Here is a 13,103-nt window from a genome sequence, read left to right as displayed (position 1 = left end):
TTAGGCAAACTATATAATCTGTGTCTAGTTTGCTTATCTATAAGATGGATATCATGATAACCTGGGCTTCCCAGGTGACTCAGTGATAAAGAATCTGCCTGCCGCTGCAGGAGACACAGGTTCGATCCCTGAGCAGGAAAGATCCTCTGGAGGAGGAAAATGGCATCCCACTCCAATATTCTTCCCAGGATAATCCCATGAACAGAGGAGCCTGGTGGGCTACAGTCTATGGTGTCACAAAGAATCAGACACAACTGAGCATGTAGGCATGCATAATGATAACCTAACTTGTAGAATTATTTGAGATTAAATGAGTTAATGCATCTAAAGCATTTAGAACAGTGCTTGGCATTTCATAAATACTAACCTTTATTATTTTGTGTATTGTAAAATATTTTCCCATGATTATTAGAGTAAGACATTCTATTTTACAAAACTTTTATTTATTTATCCCGCAAATATTTATTGAGCAGATACTATTGCATGCACTGATACAACAGTAAATAAAAATGAAGCCTCTTTTTTCTCAGAATTTACATCAGTGTCAGGACACATAATTAAAACTGTATCAAAAACAAATATTAATAAATGCTATGCATAAAAATGGAGCAGCTTAGGGAAAAGAGATGAGAATTGGATTCATGATCAGGAACACTTTTCCAAGGACAGGAAATATGAAAAAAGACTTGAATAAAATGAGAGAGCAAGCCAGATTAGAAAATAAAATAGGAAAATGTAGTTCTTATTTACACATAAGAACTCATACTATTTTAAGAATATTGACCTTTTGTTTTTCACATTGGCCTATGTATTTTTTGGTTTACTATTTGCCTTTCAATGTTTTTATGATGTGTATGTCATAAAGCACTTCCAACCTTTCTTAAGTTTTTATAGGTTGTTTTCTGTTTTGTTTTACATTTTAAAATCTACCTAAAACTTACATTGGTATGAGATGAATGTCAGTAACAAGTACTATGAAAAAAATGAAGTAGGTTAAGAGGGATAAAAAATGACGGAGTAACTTCTTTCAGTAATGGCAGGCCAGATAATTTGGACCATCCATTACTGATGTCAATTGAAAAACACTGTACTTATTATATAAATTTATTTCTTAGAATCATCAAAGACCTAACAAGATAAGGGGAACGTATAGGACTGAGATAGTAAAGAAAACTAGAATCCAGGTTGGTAAGCCTGTCACGTAGGGTAATTTTTGCCCTAATGATATTTGCCAGTTCTAAAGAGGCAACAGAAAATGTGCTTTTTGGCAGCATCACAGGACCAGTCACTTTTCCACCATGAGCTTGGACCCTACAGGGCTGTACCCCAGGAATAAGGATGAACCAGAAATAAATCGGCTTTCTCATAGATTGTATCCTGGGTTTCAGGCCTTGAACTTGGGTTCAGATGCTTTTGGATTGCTGGTATCTCCAGATACCTAGCAAAAGCAAGTGAAAATAATTCTTAGAGGGACAGAATGACATTTTGAGCTCCATATTATTTCTACAAATAACTTTCAAATATAGCATCCAGAACATTTAAAGATAACTAGACACTGAAGGAGACTGGATACTCTGAGCAAGAATCATCACAAACAATGATTTGAAAAAGACCTAAGTTAAAAAAATTTTAGTGAAAAATACATCAAGTACAGTTAAGAATTCTGTAAAGATGGTTATTAGCACATTAGGTAAAACTGATAAGAGAATTAATAAACTGAAGTTGGGTCTGAAATAACTATTTTTAATGAAACAAACAACGAAAAGAAAATATGGAGAATAGGGCACAAGGTATAGAGAATATAGTGAGAATGTCCAACATCAGTATACTTTGACCCAAAAGGAAGGTATGAAAGAGAGAAAGGGACAAAACCATACTTGGAGACAAAAACTACTCTTAAAAGCCACCAAAGAACCAAAAGGCACATTGCCTGTAAAGGACTGAGAGTTTGACTGGCAAATAACTTCTAAACAACAATGGAAGCCAGGAGACTTGTGGGGACAGTATATTGTGGTGGGAGAAAATAGCCAGTGAAATATCCTTAAATAATAAAAAATTAAGTAAAGATATTTTCAGGTATTAATAAAAACTGCATTTGCTACTCGCAAACCCCCACTAATGGATGTTCTTTGTTGTGGTGGTTAGTTGCTAAGTCATGTCCAACTCTTTGCAGCCCTCTGAACTGTAGCCCTCAAGGCTCCTCTGTCCATGTGATTTCCCAAGTAAGAATACTAGAGTGGGTTTCCATTTCTTTCTCTGGGGGATCTTCCCAACCCAGGGATCGAACTCACATCTGCTACATTGGCAGGCAGATTCTTTACCACTAAGCCACCAGGGAAGCCTGGATATTCTTTAAGCACAAGGAAAATAATCTCAGATGGAAAGAGGATGGTGAAAGATGTGAAAATAAATGAAGATAATGTGGATGGACTCTAATTTGTAGGTGAGTGCAGGGGCACTCAGGATCTCAACGTAGTTTTGAGATGACGTGGGCCCTAAGAACTCGAGAAACTAACAAACAAAAGTTCCTTCCGAGACAGAAGCCTTCACTCGGGAAAAATCATTAGTGGTAAAGTCTGTATTGAGCAGAACAAGACATTAAAGGTAAAGGAAAAATAAGTTTTCAGACAGTTGTGGTAGAGGGGAAAAGAGGAAGCAGATAGTAGAATGTACTAAAGATTTTATATGCACACACGAACAAAAACCAACCTTCATACATAGATACATATCTAGTGGTAACAATGAAACATGGGCTTAGAGCCATGAGTCTATGAATGCTGTCCTGGGACAGTCCCACACAGGATTGTTATTCTACAGGTAACAATCTAAACAGATAAACCCATCTCAATTAAACATGAGAAGCAAAAGAGGATTGTTGATGGAAGTTCTTACAAAGTTATTAGAGGAAAAAAAGATGATTGCTGTAACATTTCTACAGTCAGAAATAGTAAGAAGAAAGATGTACCAACAGAACAGAGGAAAGCTAATATGTTCATCCTTTGTTCTGGAATTCTCACTTCTAGAAATGTAGCTCAAAGGTGCACTAGGAAAAGAATGAAATGTTTGTGCAGGATATTCATATCAGCTCTAAGGTATTTATTGGAAACAGTCCTCATGTCCCTTAATAGGGTATTAATTAAATAAACTGTACATCTTCAGTAGCCTACTATGCAACAATTATAGGCACACATTGCTTTACTGCACTTCAGAGATGCTGTTTTGGGTTTTTACAAATGGAAGGTTTCTGGTAACCCTGCATCAGGTAGGTCACTCATTGCCGTTTTCCAACAGCGTTTTCTCACTTCATGTCACTGTGACACATTTTGGTAATTCTTGAATATTTCAAAATAATTATATTTGTTATGGTGATCTGTGATTTTTGACGTTACTGTTACAACTTGCTGAAGGCTCAGATGATTGTTAGCACTTTTTAGCAGTGAAGTATTTCTTGATTAAGATGTATATACTTTTAAAGACATAAAGTCATTGCACACTTAATAGACTATAATGTAAATATATCTTTATATACCCTGGGAAACAAAAAAAAAATTGTGTGAGTCACTTTTTTGGTGATATTTGCTTTATTGGGGAGGTTTAGAACTGAAATATACAATATCTCCAAAGTATGCCTATAAAAAGAATCAGAAAGCTCTAGGTATGCAACTATAATGTGATATCCAATATATATTAAGTGAAAATGGTCATTCAGATAATTTAGTGACCAAAAATTTATATCATGTTCAGAAAGAATTGCCAAAAAATCTTAAATTTCATTTAACAATCACATTGTTAGTAATGATATTGCTGTTCTTACTTTGAACGTATTAGATAGTATGATAAAACACACAAGTACTTATGTTTGTATTAGATACCAAGAATTGTAGCATAGGAGGTACAAATGCCAATCAAAGAAGCAAAAATCTTATAATAAAACTGCAATTGTGTAAAAAAGATGCTTGAAGGTTTTCCCGTTGACCCGAGATGTGTTAGCTTGACTGTCACAAAAAACAACTCTGCAGTAGCTGGAAACATATGAAATATGTTAAAATCCATGAATTTAAAATAATATCTTTTTAAAAGAGTGTTAGTCACCTTCAGAGGATGCTAGTGTATCATTATTCTGAAAACTTTTAAAATTTCAAATATCTGTCTTTTCCAGTACAAACTGTATTTCACGGTAATGCTAGAATTTTACTGTTACCATTTTGCAGCTTCTAGGTGATTGTGAAAACATTAGTCACTCAGTCGAGTTCGACTCTTTGCAATCCCATGGGCCGTAGCCCACCAGAATTCTGTCTGTGGAGTGGGTAGTCATTCCCTTCTCCAGGGGATCTTCCTGACCCAGGGATTGAACCCTGGTCTCCTGTATTGCAGGCATATTCTTTACCTTCTGAGCCACCAGAGAAGACCTTGCAACTCCTAATGAGATAGTTAATCTAGGCAGTGATCATCATCAATGACTGCTAAAATCATTAAAAGATCAGTAAGGAATTTTGATAGAATAGGTTGTTGACACTTGATGAAGCAACAGAACAATTGTAGTATCACAAGAAGAAAGATAACCAAACATCATTAGCCTCCTGATTGAAGTGGGAGGTATACTTTACCACATACAACATATGAAGATTTTTTAAAAATGTGCCTGAATCTGATTAAGCTACTAGATCATTTAATAGGAAATGTAGGGGAAGCATGTGTTCAATGATATCATGGGGATGCAAAATCCAGAATGTGGAAAATTCCACAGGATAACTGATCTAGTTTCTTCTACAAATATCTGGTGGATATCGGAATTGGCAGAGAGTAAGGGAGAGGTGTGACTGAGCGACTGAACTGAATTGAACTGAAGGGAGAGTTGTTGACAAAGAAAATTGAGAGACATCGACCAAATGTAGAGTCAGGATCTTGGTGGGATCCTTATTCCAATAAACAGTTGTAAAAAGAAATGTATCAGACTAGAAAATTTTAACACCGATTAGGTATTTCATGACATTAAGGAAGTGTTAATTTTATTGATATAATTAATATGTTTAACAGAATTCTTTTATAAGCACATATTTATAGATAAATACCATTTTTAATTTTACCCAAATTTGTTCTGTCAGGAATGAGAGCATTGTTTTTCAGTTCATTAATTTTGGTTTTATATTTATGAAATTTCATTATTTTGAATATATTATCCTTTACCTATTTCTTGAAAAGGCTATGAATGATATTTCTGATTTTTAATAATTGTTCTCATTTTTGTTGCTTTTTAAATAATCAGTAATTATCTCTCTAATTTCTTCTTTTATCCAACAGTTTGGGCAGTTTTAAATTTCCAAGTGCTTGCATTTATTATTGTTTGTTGACTTTTTGCTTAATGATTTCTAATTTTATTTCCTTCTAAACAGTCAGACCTTAGTAGATTCTGCTTTGTACTTTATTGATATTTTCTTTGTGTATTAATTTGTAGTCCGTCTTTGGAAATACCCCTTCGATCCTTGGGCGGGAAAAGGTATATCTTTGTAGTCTATGTGTATGTTTTCAGTCATTCATGTATCTTTGTTTCAGTTATTAAATATTCATATTTTCTACATCCCTTTCTTTACTTAGAAATAGTGTATCATTGACCAAGTACAGTTGTTTCTTTCAAATTTTTCTTTTATTTTTCAGTTTTGACAATTTTAATGTTATTTGGCATGTCACAAATCATAATCTATTCATCATGGATTTCATCTTTTTCCTTTTAGGTTTTTTTTTTTTTTTTTTAATTCAGTCAAGCCATGTGGCTTGTGGCTTGTGGAATGTTAGTTCCCTGACCAGGGATTGAACCCATGCCCTTGACAATGGTAGTACAGAGTCCTAACCCCTGGACTGTCTAGGAATTTCCTGGACTTCATCTTTTGTTCAACATAGGATTCCTTTTTCTATCCAATGCTTTTTGCATTGACTTTTCTCTAACACTTAATATTGTTAATCCTTTATTTCTTGATGTCATGTCCCATTGTTTCTCCTTAACCCTGTTTGTGTAAGAATGCCTCACGTAAACAGTGTATAGCTTTATTTTATTTTTTTTTACTAAATGTGGTATTGTTTAATGAGAAACTACTATGATTGACTATACCAAGAAATTTTCTATATATAATTGCACTTTTAATGCTTAGAACAAACCTAAGATGATGACCCTATTATCATTATTTTACTGATGAGGAAATTGAGTTTCAGAGAGGTGATTTACACAGATAGATCTTACTCACTGCCTGAGGCTGTCAGAGTATTTTTCTCTCAAATCCTAAGCTGTAAGACAATTTCATGGTGTTTATCCAAAATACTCTGCCAGACTAAGGAGAAATTTTGCTACTTGACAAGACAGTTTATTCCTGAATAAATTAAAACTGTCTAGAGTTCTTCCACGACTAAAACAGTACGTAAAAACTATAACCTTCAATGGCTTCATGTCCCAAGATACAGTAAAACCATTTCCTATCCATTTTTCCTCATACTGCTGAGAGTTGTTTTCCCTGAGTGGATGTGTGAAAAAAGGTACTGATTGATGTTAGAGGCTGGTGACTCTTACACAGTTGCAGTTTCCTTAGAGTGGGAAGAGGCTTTCTTCCTGGTCACCTAAGTCCCTGCGAGAGCATATAAAGTGTGTGTGAAGGGAAATCCACTGCCTTCCTGTTTGGCCTCACATTTCTTCTTTGAGGTCCTACCTGTTTTTGATTAGTGGGAATACCTCTTGAGATGTAGTAGTTCACAAGTATTTCCCGTTTCCTGTGGTATAGCAACTTGGAAATTTTTTCTGTGTTTTGTCAACATTTCATTGGGAGGATAAGGGTAATAGTTGCTAATACTCTGTCAAAGCAAGAACTTTTCAAAACCATTCGACTTTTCTTTTCTCCTTTTAAAGAGTATGAACTATGTCTGTGATGGGTCACTGATAGGTGAGGGGTGGCCTAGAATTGTTGCTAATAGTTTGCCAATATATTTTCTTAAGATATCTTATGAAGTTAACGAGTGCCGAAAAATTGAGACCCTAGAAAATTTGGATCTGGAGTTTGATGATGATGTCACAGAACTTGAAACTTTTGGAGCAACCACCACCAAACCATCAAAGTCACCAAGTCCAGCAAGTACCTCCACAGTAGCCCCCATGACAGATACACTCACAGCCCCCAGCATAGCAGACACATCTGAGGCACCAACTTCACCAGACATTTCTGCTCATTCTAGAAGCTTATCTCAGATTCTGATGGAACAGTTGCAGAAGGAGAAACAGCTGGTGACTGGTATGATAGACAGTGGCCCTGAAGAGTCCAAAAATAAAGATGATCAGAGATTTATACCATGTGGTGAAAAGGTATCAAATTCTGACAAGCCTTTGGTGCAAGATAGTGACTTGAAAACATCTGATCCCTTACAATTAGAAAGTTCTATGGAAATTGAAACCTCTAGTAAAAATGATATGGCCACTGAAATGGAGAGTGTTGATGAAAGAGTAAATGTTCTAGAGAACACAGACACTAATTCAAAGGAAAAGACTGTTACATCAGAAGCAGCGAACACTGAAGATGTAGTTCTTGACAGTAGTGATACAGATGAAGACTGTTTAATCATTGATATGGAGTGTCAAAGTAATAATCATGGAAAGACAGCTGAAGTGGGTTCTAATTTAAGTTCTAAACCAGCTAGCCTAAATTCTTCCTCAGGACAGACTTCTACAGGAAACCAGACCAATAGTACTTGTCCTGAAGAGTCATGTGTTTTAAAAAAACCTATCAAACGAGTATATAAAAAGTTTGATCCAGTTGGAGAAATTTTAAAAATGCAGGATGAACTCTTAAAACCAATTTCCAGAAAAATACCTGAATTGCCCTTAATGAATTCGGAAAACTCTAAACAGCCTCCTGTTTCTGAGCAGCCTTCTGCTCCATCAGATGCCTGTAGCTGGCCAAAGTCTATCTGGCCTTCTGCCTTTCAGAAGCCAAAAGGACGTAAGTAAATATTTACAAAGAATTTTATAGTAACTGTTTTGCCTGTTCCTTGTCCTTAGGTTTTTCCCCCCTCATTCCCCTCCCTTCTCTTTGTAATAAAGTTTATGATCTTTACATAGTCATTGATGGTTCATTTTGATTGGAAAATGAACTATCATTGACTGTGTAAAAACCTTCACTCCAAAAACACACCCACAGTTGTATGGCTTTTTGTAACCTGTGTTTATTCAACATTTACAATGGCCAGTAAGCTATAGATAATGTGGTTTGCCGAATGATGAAGGGGAAGTGTGTCAAAAATCACGATAAATGTGTATTAATCTAAATTTACTTATTCTTGATGTTATAATGCAGTTTTGTACTTTTTCATTTTGTAAAATAGATACATGGCTGCACCTCAGGTCTGTCTCTATTATGAATAACACTAGTTTTTAAAACTTTTACTTTTTAAAACTTTTTTACTTCAGACATTGTCTCACTGATATATTTGTGAGGGTAGTAGAATAAAAGGAAGAGAACCTTAAAGCTTTGATTTCAGCTCTTGCTGGAGTTACAGTTGAAGTAAACAGAAATGCTAATAGTGTAATGGTCAGAGGAAATAGAAAGCTGGTAGTTCAATTGTTTTATCTTGGATTATGATGGATAAAGGGCTAATGTAGTTTAAAATAAAAATGATGAATATAATTATTTTTAAAGGATTGCCATATGAACTTCAGGACTATGTTGAAGATACATCAGAATATGTAGCTCCTCAGGAAGGAAATTTTGTTTATAAGCTGTTTAGCCTGCAAGACCTGTTGTTACTTGTGCGATGCAGCGTCCAGAGGATAGAGACCAGACCACGTTCTAAAAAACGGAAGAAAATCAGAAGAGTAAGTTGTTACCTGGGGAGTTGGGATATCGTAGCATAAGTAGGTGGGCAGCAAATATTGAACATGCCATTGTGATGAAGTTTGATTTTAAGTTATTGATCTTTCTTAGAGTAGTTTTTTCAGGTTGAGATTTTTTTAGTAAAATACTAAAAACACTTTTAATAAAGTTTAGTTGAATGTAATAATCATGAATGCTGATAACTTGTGTGGACTATATATAAACTTTGTGAAAAACAGCACCATTATAGACTTGACCTAGACTGGCACATAAGTTCCAGCTTTCTCTGTGATTTTGGATTTTCCTTTATTGGCCCCTTTCTTTCTTTCTTTAAGAATCTTTTTGAGTTATTTTAGAAGTTTACATTTTGAAAGGTGGGCTTTCATGAACATTTGAGGATGTCTTCCCAGGCTTGATAGAAGACTAAATGTCTTTTCTTTTTCCCCTATTGTTTCTTTGGGGATTTGGTATAAATATTTTTCTTAAAGTTTTTGCTACACTTTGAGTAGTTGATTCTTTTGGCAGTTTGTTATATTTGATATTTTAAGTTCTCTTTCAGGTTAGTTCGATTTTTGTGTATGTAACCAATGAATTTAGGTAAAGAGGAGTTTTTATGGTATAAATGATTATGTAAGAAATAATGAAGTCTCTCCTTTGTTTCTTAATAAGACTTTTTCTGTTGTGTCCATTTTATCATAGTTCACTTTTTCTTCCTTCGTTTTCCTTTCTTCTTCCATCCTTCCTTCTTACCTTCCCCTCTTCTTTCCTCCTCCTGCTTTCCTTTCTTCCTTCTTTTTTTCCCTCTCTTCCTCCTTTTCTTTTTATTGTATTTTTTTTTAATGTTTTTGGCCATCCTATGAGGCATGTGGGATGTTAGTTCCCCAACTAGGGATTGAACCCACACCTCCTACATTGGAAGTCCCAGTTCCTTCCTTTTTTGATAATCTGTTTCTTGCTATTTAACCTGCCACCCATTAAGAATGCTGAGTGATCACTGTAGAATGTCAGTGTGTTTGGGGTTAAGGAACTGTGATGTTCCAGCATTGACCCTTGTGGATCAAGTCTCTGACTACTACTTTTATCATATTAAGGTGTAACTGAATTTTAAAAAAGAAGAGGAAAAGAGAAGTTCTCATAATTGGTACTCATCACTGGTTCAGACTTGAAATTTTAGAAACCAGCTGGTTTTGAATTAAATGTATGGTGGAGAGTTTTTTAAAAGAGAACATAGGGAATGACAAAATGCTATAGGTCTGATTTTAGTCTCCTTTTCTATAAATACAAGTATCCTCTGTATTAAAAGATTTTATTTAGTAATTTTTTTCCTGTCTCATCTGTACTTAACTGTGATGAAGTTAATAGCCATAGCATGCACATGTTGAATACATCCAGCGTCAGTGCTTTGGATTGTATTTTCAAGATTTTATTTCATTCGTTCTTACCTGCTATCTGATTATTTGGAGGCTAACATCATTTCTGTGAGCCCATACCACTCTGCACTGACCTACCAGCTTATAACACTTAGAAATTATTGATGGGCAAGATCTCTTAAGTAAGGATAGCCTAGGAATATTTTGGACCCTGATTTAATTGTTCAGTGAGATAACCTGTTAAGGACATTGTCATTCACTTGACCAAAGTGAAATTTGTAAAACCTTATAGGAGAGTATTCACTCTTCATCAAAATATATCAAAACCACCAAAGAATAGCTAAATAGAAGCCTTCTGTTTCTCATTATGTCAAACCCTGAGTATAATTTTAAAATTTTCAGCAAATACTTATTTTATATATCATTATATGTAATAGTTTAGTACACATATTATAAATTCCTTAGTAGAATGTGTTCCCTTCGCATATCCTAGTCATCTGTTTTTCTCAAATGTTTTGTTCCATAGAAATTCAATAAACAAATATTGAATAAGTGAGAAAAAATTGAGACATGAGGACAGAGGAGGGTGTTAGGGAAGGGGAATTGAGGCACTAGTTAAAATTTTGAAGTGGTAGTATTTGAACTCCAGTTAGGTAAAAATGCATCCTCATTAACATTTCCTTCTTAAAAACCAACTGGTTTAGACCAAGTTTTAAAACACTCAGAAGTCTCTTCAACTTCTGCTATTCAAGAACCTCATTTCTTCTTTTTTGTTTTCCCTTTGTTTCTTCAATTCTCTGTTACTGTAGTTGAGATTTTAGTTTCCAGTATCATTTTTTTTTTCTCATCAAGATTCTGCTTAATCTTGTACATCAGAGGGGAACCTAGAACAGCAGCCACTCTCAATTGATGAAAAAGAGGCTAATTTGGAACACAAGATGGAGCTAGAACTTACTGAGTTCTACATGTAGTTGTGAAATCCAGACCAAATACCTCTGAATGATTTATTATTATATTATTGTCTGTCTTGGTTAACCAGATGTCCTAAGAGTGATATTCTGAAGGGATTAAAAAACTTAGATCTAGTTATCTTGAAGTTTATATTGGCATTGTCGGTCCAGAGAAAAGTATCCTGAAGGTGCTTGAATCTTAGGAAACAACAGAAATGTGCCTATTGGGATACTACCTATGTCACTATCCTAGTGACAGGATACTAGCCATGAAATATTTCGGAATGTATGTAAAAGTTTGGAAGGTTTATGTGATAAATTGGAAGGTAGAAAACCAAGAGAAGCTTTCACTTAGAAGTGAACAATTAAGGGATAAAGAAAACAGTAAGTTTAATTTATATAATTGTAGAACTTTGTACTTAAAATTTCACTTTAATTTTGGAGTACTGACATAAAATATTCAGACTTTTCCTTCCCTTGGCTTCCTGGAGATGGCAGTAGAATACATAAATTAATACCAGATTCAAGACTTAGTTTTATAGATATGACAGTATTATCAAAGAAAATCCCCCAGAGTACTTTCTTCAGAAAGAGTAATGTTTTTTAATTTGAAAAGAAATCTTGAATTAATTCTATTACCTATTCATGATCCAAAAGAGGATCTTCTTTCTCAATTATTCGTTTTCCAACTCTGCTGTGAACTGGTTATGTGTCCTTGAGCACGTATCTTAACCCTTTGAGCCTTCATTTCTTTATCTCTGGGTTTTATTTGCAACTATAAGCAACCTTAAATGCAGATTACCAATTACTGAAGAAGTATTATACAATTAAGTGATTTTAGCAAGGCAGTCTACTCCAATATTCTTGCCTGGAGAATCCCATGGACACAGGAGCGTAGCAGGCTAGAATCTATAGGGCCACAAAAAGTCAGTCACAACTGAAGCGACTTAGCACACAGCAATAATATTATCCTAATCATAATTTTTTTTTAAATTACAGAGACACTGTAGGGAACTTACTACTCAGACTTTGGCCCCAGGAACAACAGCTTTTTACACATGTAGAGACTTCATTTTCACCTCAGATTCCACATGTATTTTAAAATAGTTATTCACATGCACATTGAAATTTAAGAAGCACTGCTGTTGAATTTTACAATATTCAAAGGTAATAATGAACCAAAGTTATTGTTCACAGAAGTTTTACTGGATTTGAATTATTCTTTACACCACCATTATGTTCAGATCAGATCAGATCAGTCGCTCAGTCGCGTCCGACTCTTTGCAACCCCATGAATCGCAGCACGCCAGGCCTCCCTGTCCATCACCAACTCCTGGAGTTCACTCAGACTCACGTCCATCGAGTCAGTAACGCCATCCAGCCATCTCATCCTCTGTCGTCCCCTTCTCCTCCTGCCCCCAATCCCTCCCAGCATCAGAGTCTTTTCCAATGAGTCAACTCTTCACATGAGGTGGCCAAAGTACTGGAGTCTCAGCTTTAGCATCATTCCTTCCAAAGAAAACCCAGGGCTGATCTCCTTCAGAATGGACTGGTTGGATCTCCTTGCAGTCCTAGGGACTCTCAAGAGTCTTCTCCAACACCATAGTTCAAAAGCATCAATTCTTCGATGCTCAGCCTTCTTCACAGTCCAACTCTCACATCCATACATGACCACAGGAAAAACCATAGCCTTGACTAGACGAACCTTTGTTGGCAAAGTAATGTCTCTGCTTTTGAATATGCTATCTAGGTTGGTCATAACTTTCCTTCCAAGGAGTAAGCGTCTTTTAATTTCATGGCTGCAGTCACCATCTGCAGTGATTTTGGAGCCCCCAAAAATAAAGTCTGACACTGTTTGCACTGTTTCCCCATCTATTTCCCATGAAGTGATGGGACCGGATGCCATGATCTTCGTTTTCTGAATGTTGAGTTTTCAG

The 13,103-nt window shown here is 35.4% G+C and overlaps 1 protein-coding gene across 4 annotated transcripts in view; it reads left to right on the top strand.

Annotated features, from left to right (window-relative positions):
• Window positions 1-13,103, top strand: part of ICE2 (interactor of little elongation complex ELL subunit 2) — a 66,303-nt gene that overhangs the window by 24,607 nt on the left and 28,593 nt on the right. For 3 of the 4 annotated variants that reach the window (XM_010840776.1, XM_010840778.1, XM_010840779.1), the window contains 3 exons: window positions 5,456-5,497; window positions 6,980-7,976; window positions 8,673-8,848. In XM_010840776.1, the coding sequence (XP_010839078.1) occupies window positions 5,456-5,497; window positions 6,980-7,976; window positions 8,673-8,848 (1,215 nt within the window). The remainder of the gene's footprint in view (window positions 1-5,455; window positions 5,498-6,979; window positions 7,977-8,672; window positions 8,849-13,103) is intronic. The other variant, XM_010840777.1, reaches the window with a different exon arrangement.

The sequence above is a fragment of the Bison bison genome, unplaced genomic scaffold (assembly GCF_000754665.1).
Source record: "Bison bison bison isolate TAMUID 2011002044 unplaced genomic scaffold, Bison_UMD1.0 scf7180017864146, whole genome shotgun sequence".
Lineage (NCBI taxonomy): Eukaryota > Metazoa > Chordata > Mammalia > Artiodactyla > Bovidae > Bison > Bison bison.
This window is presented reverse-complemented; position numbering and strand designations above follow the sequence as displayed.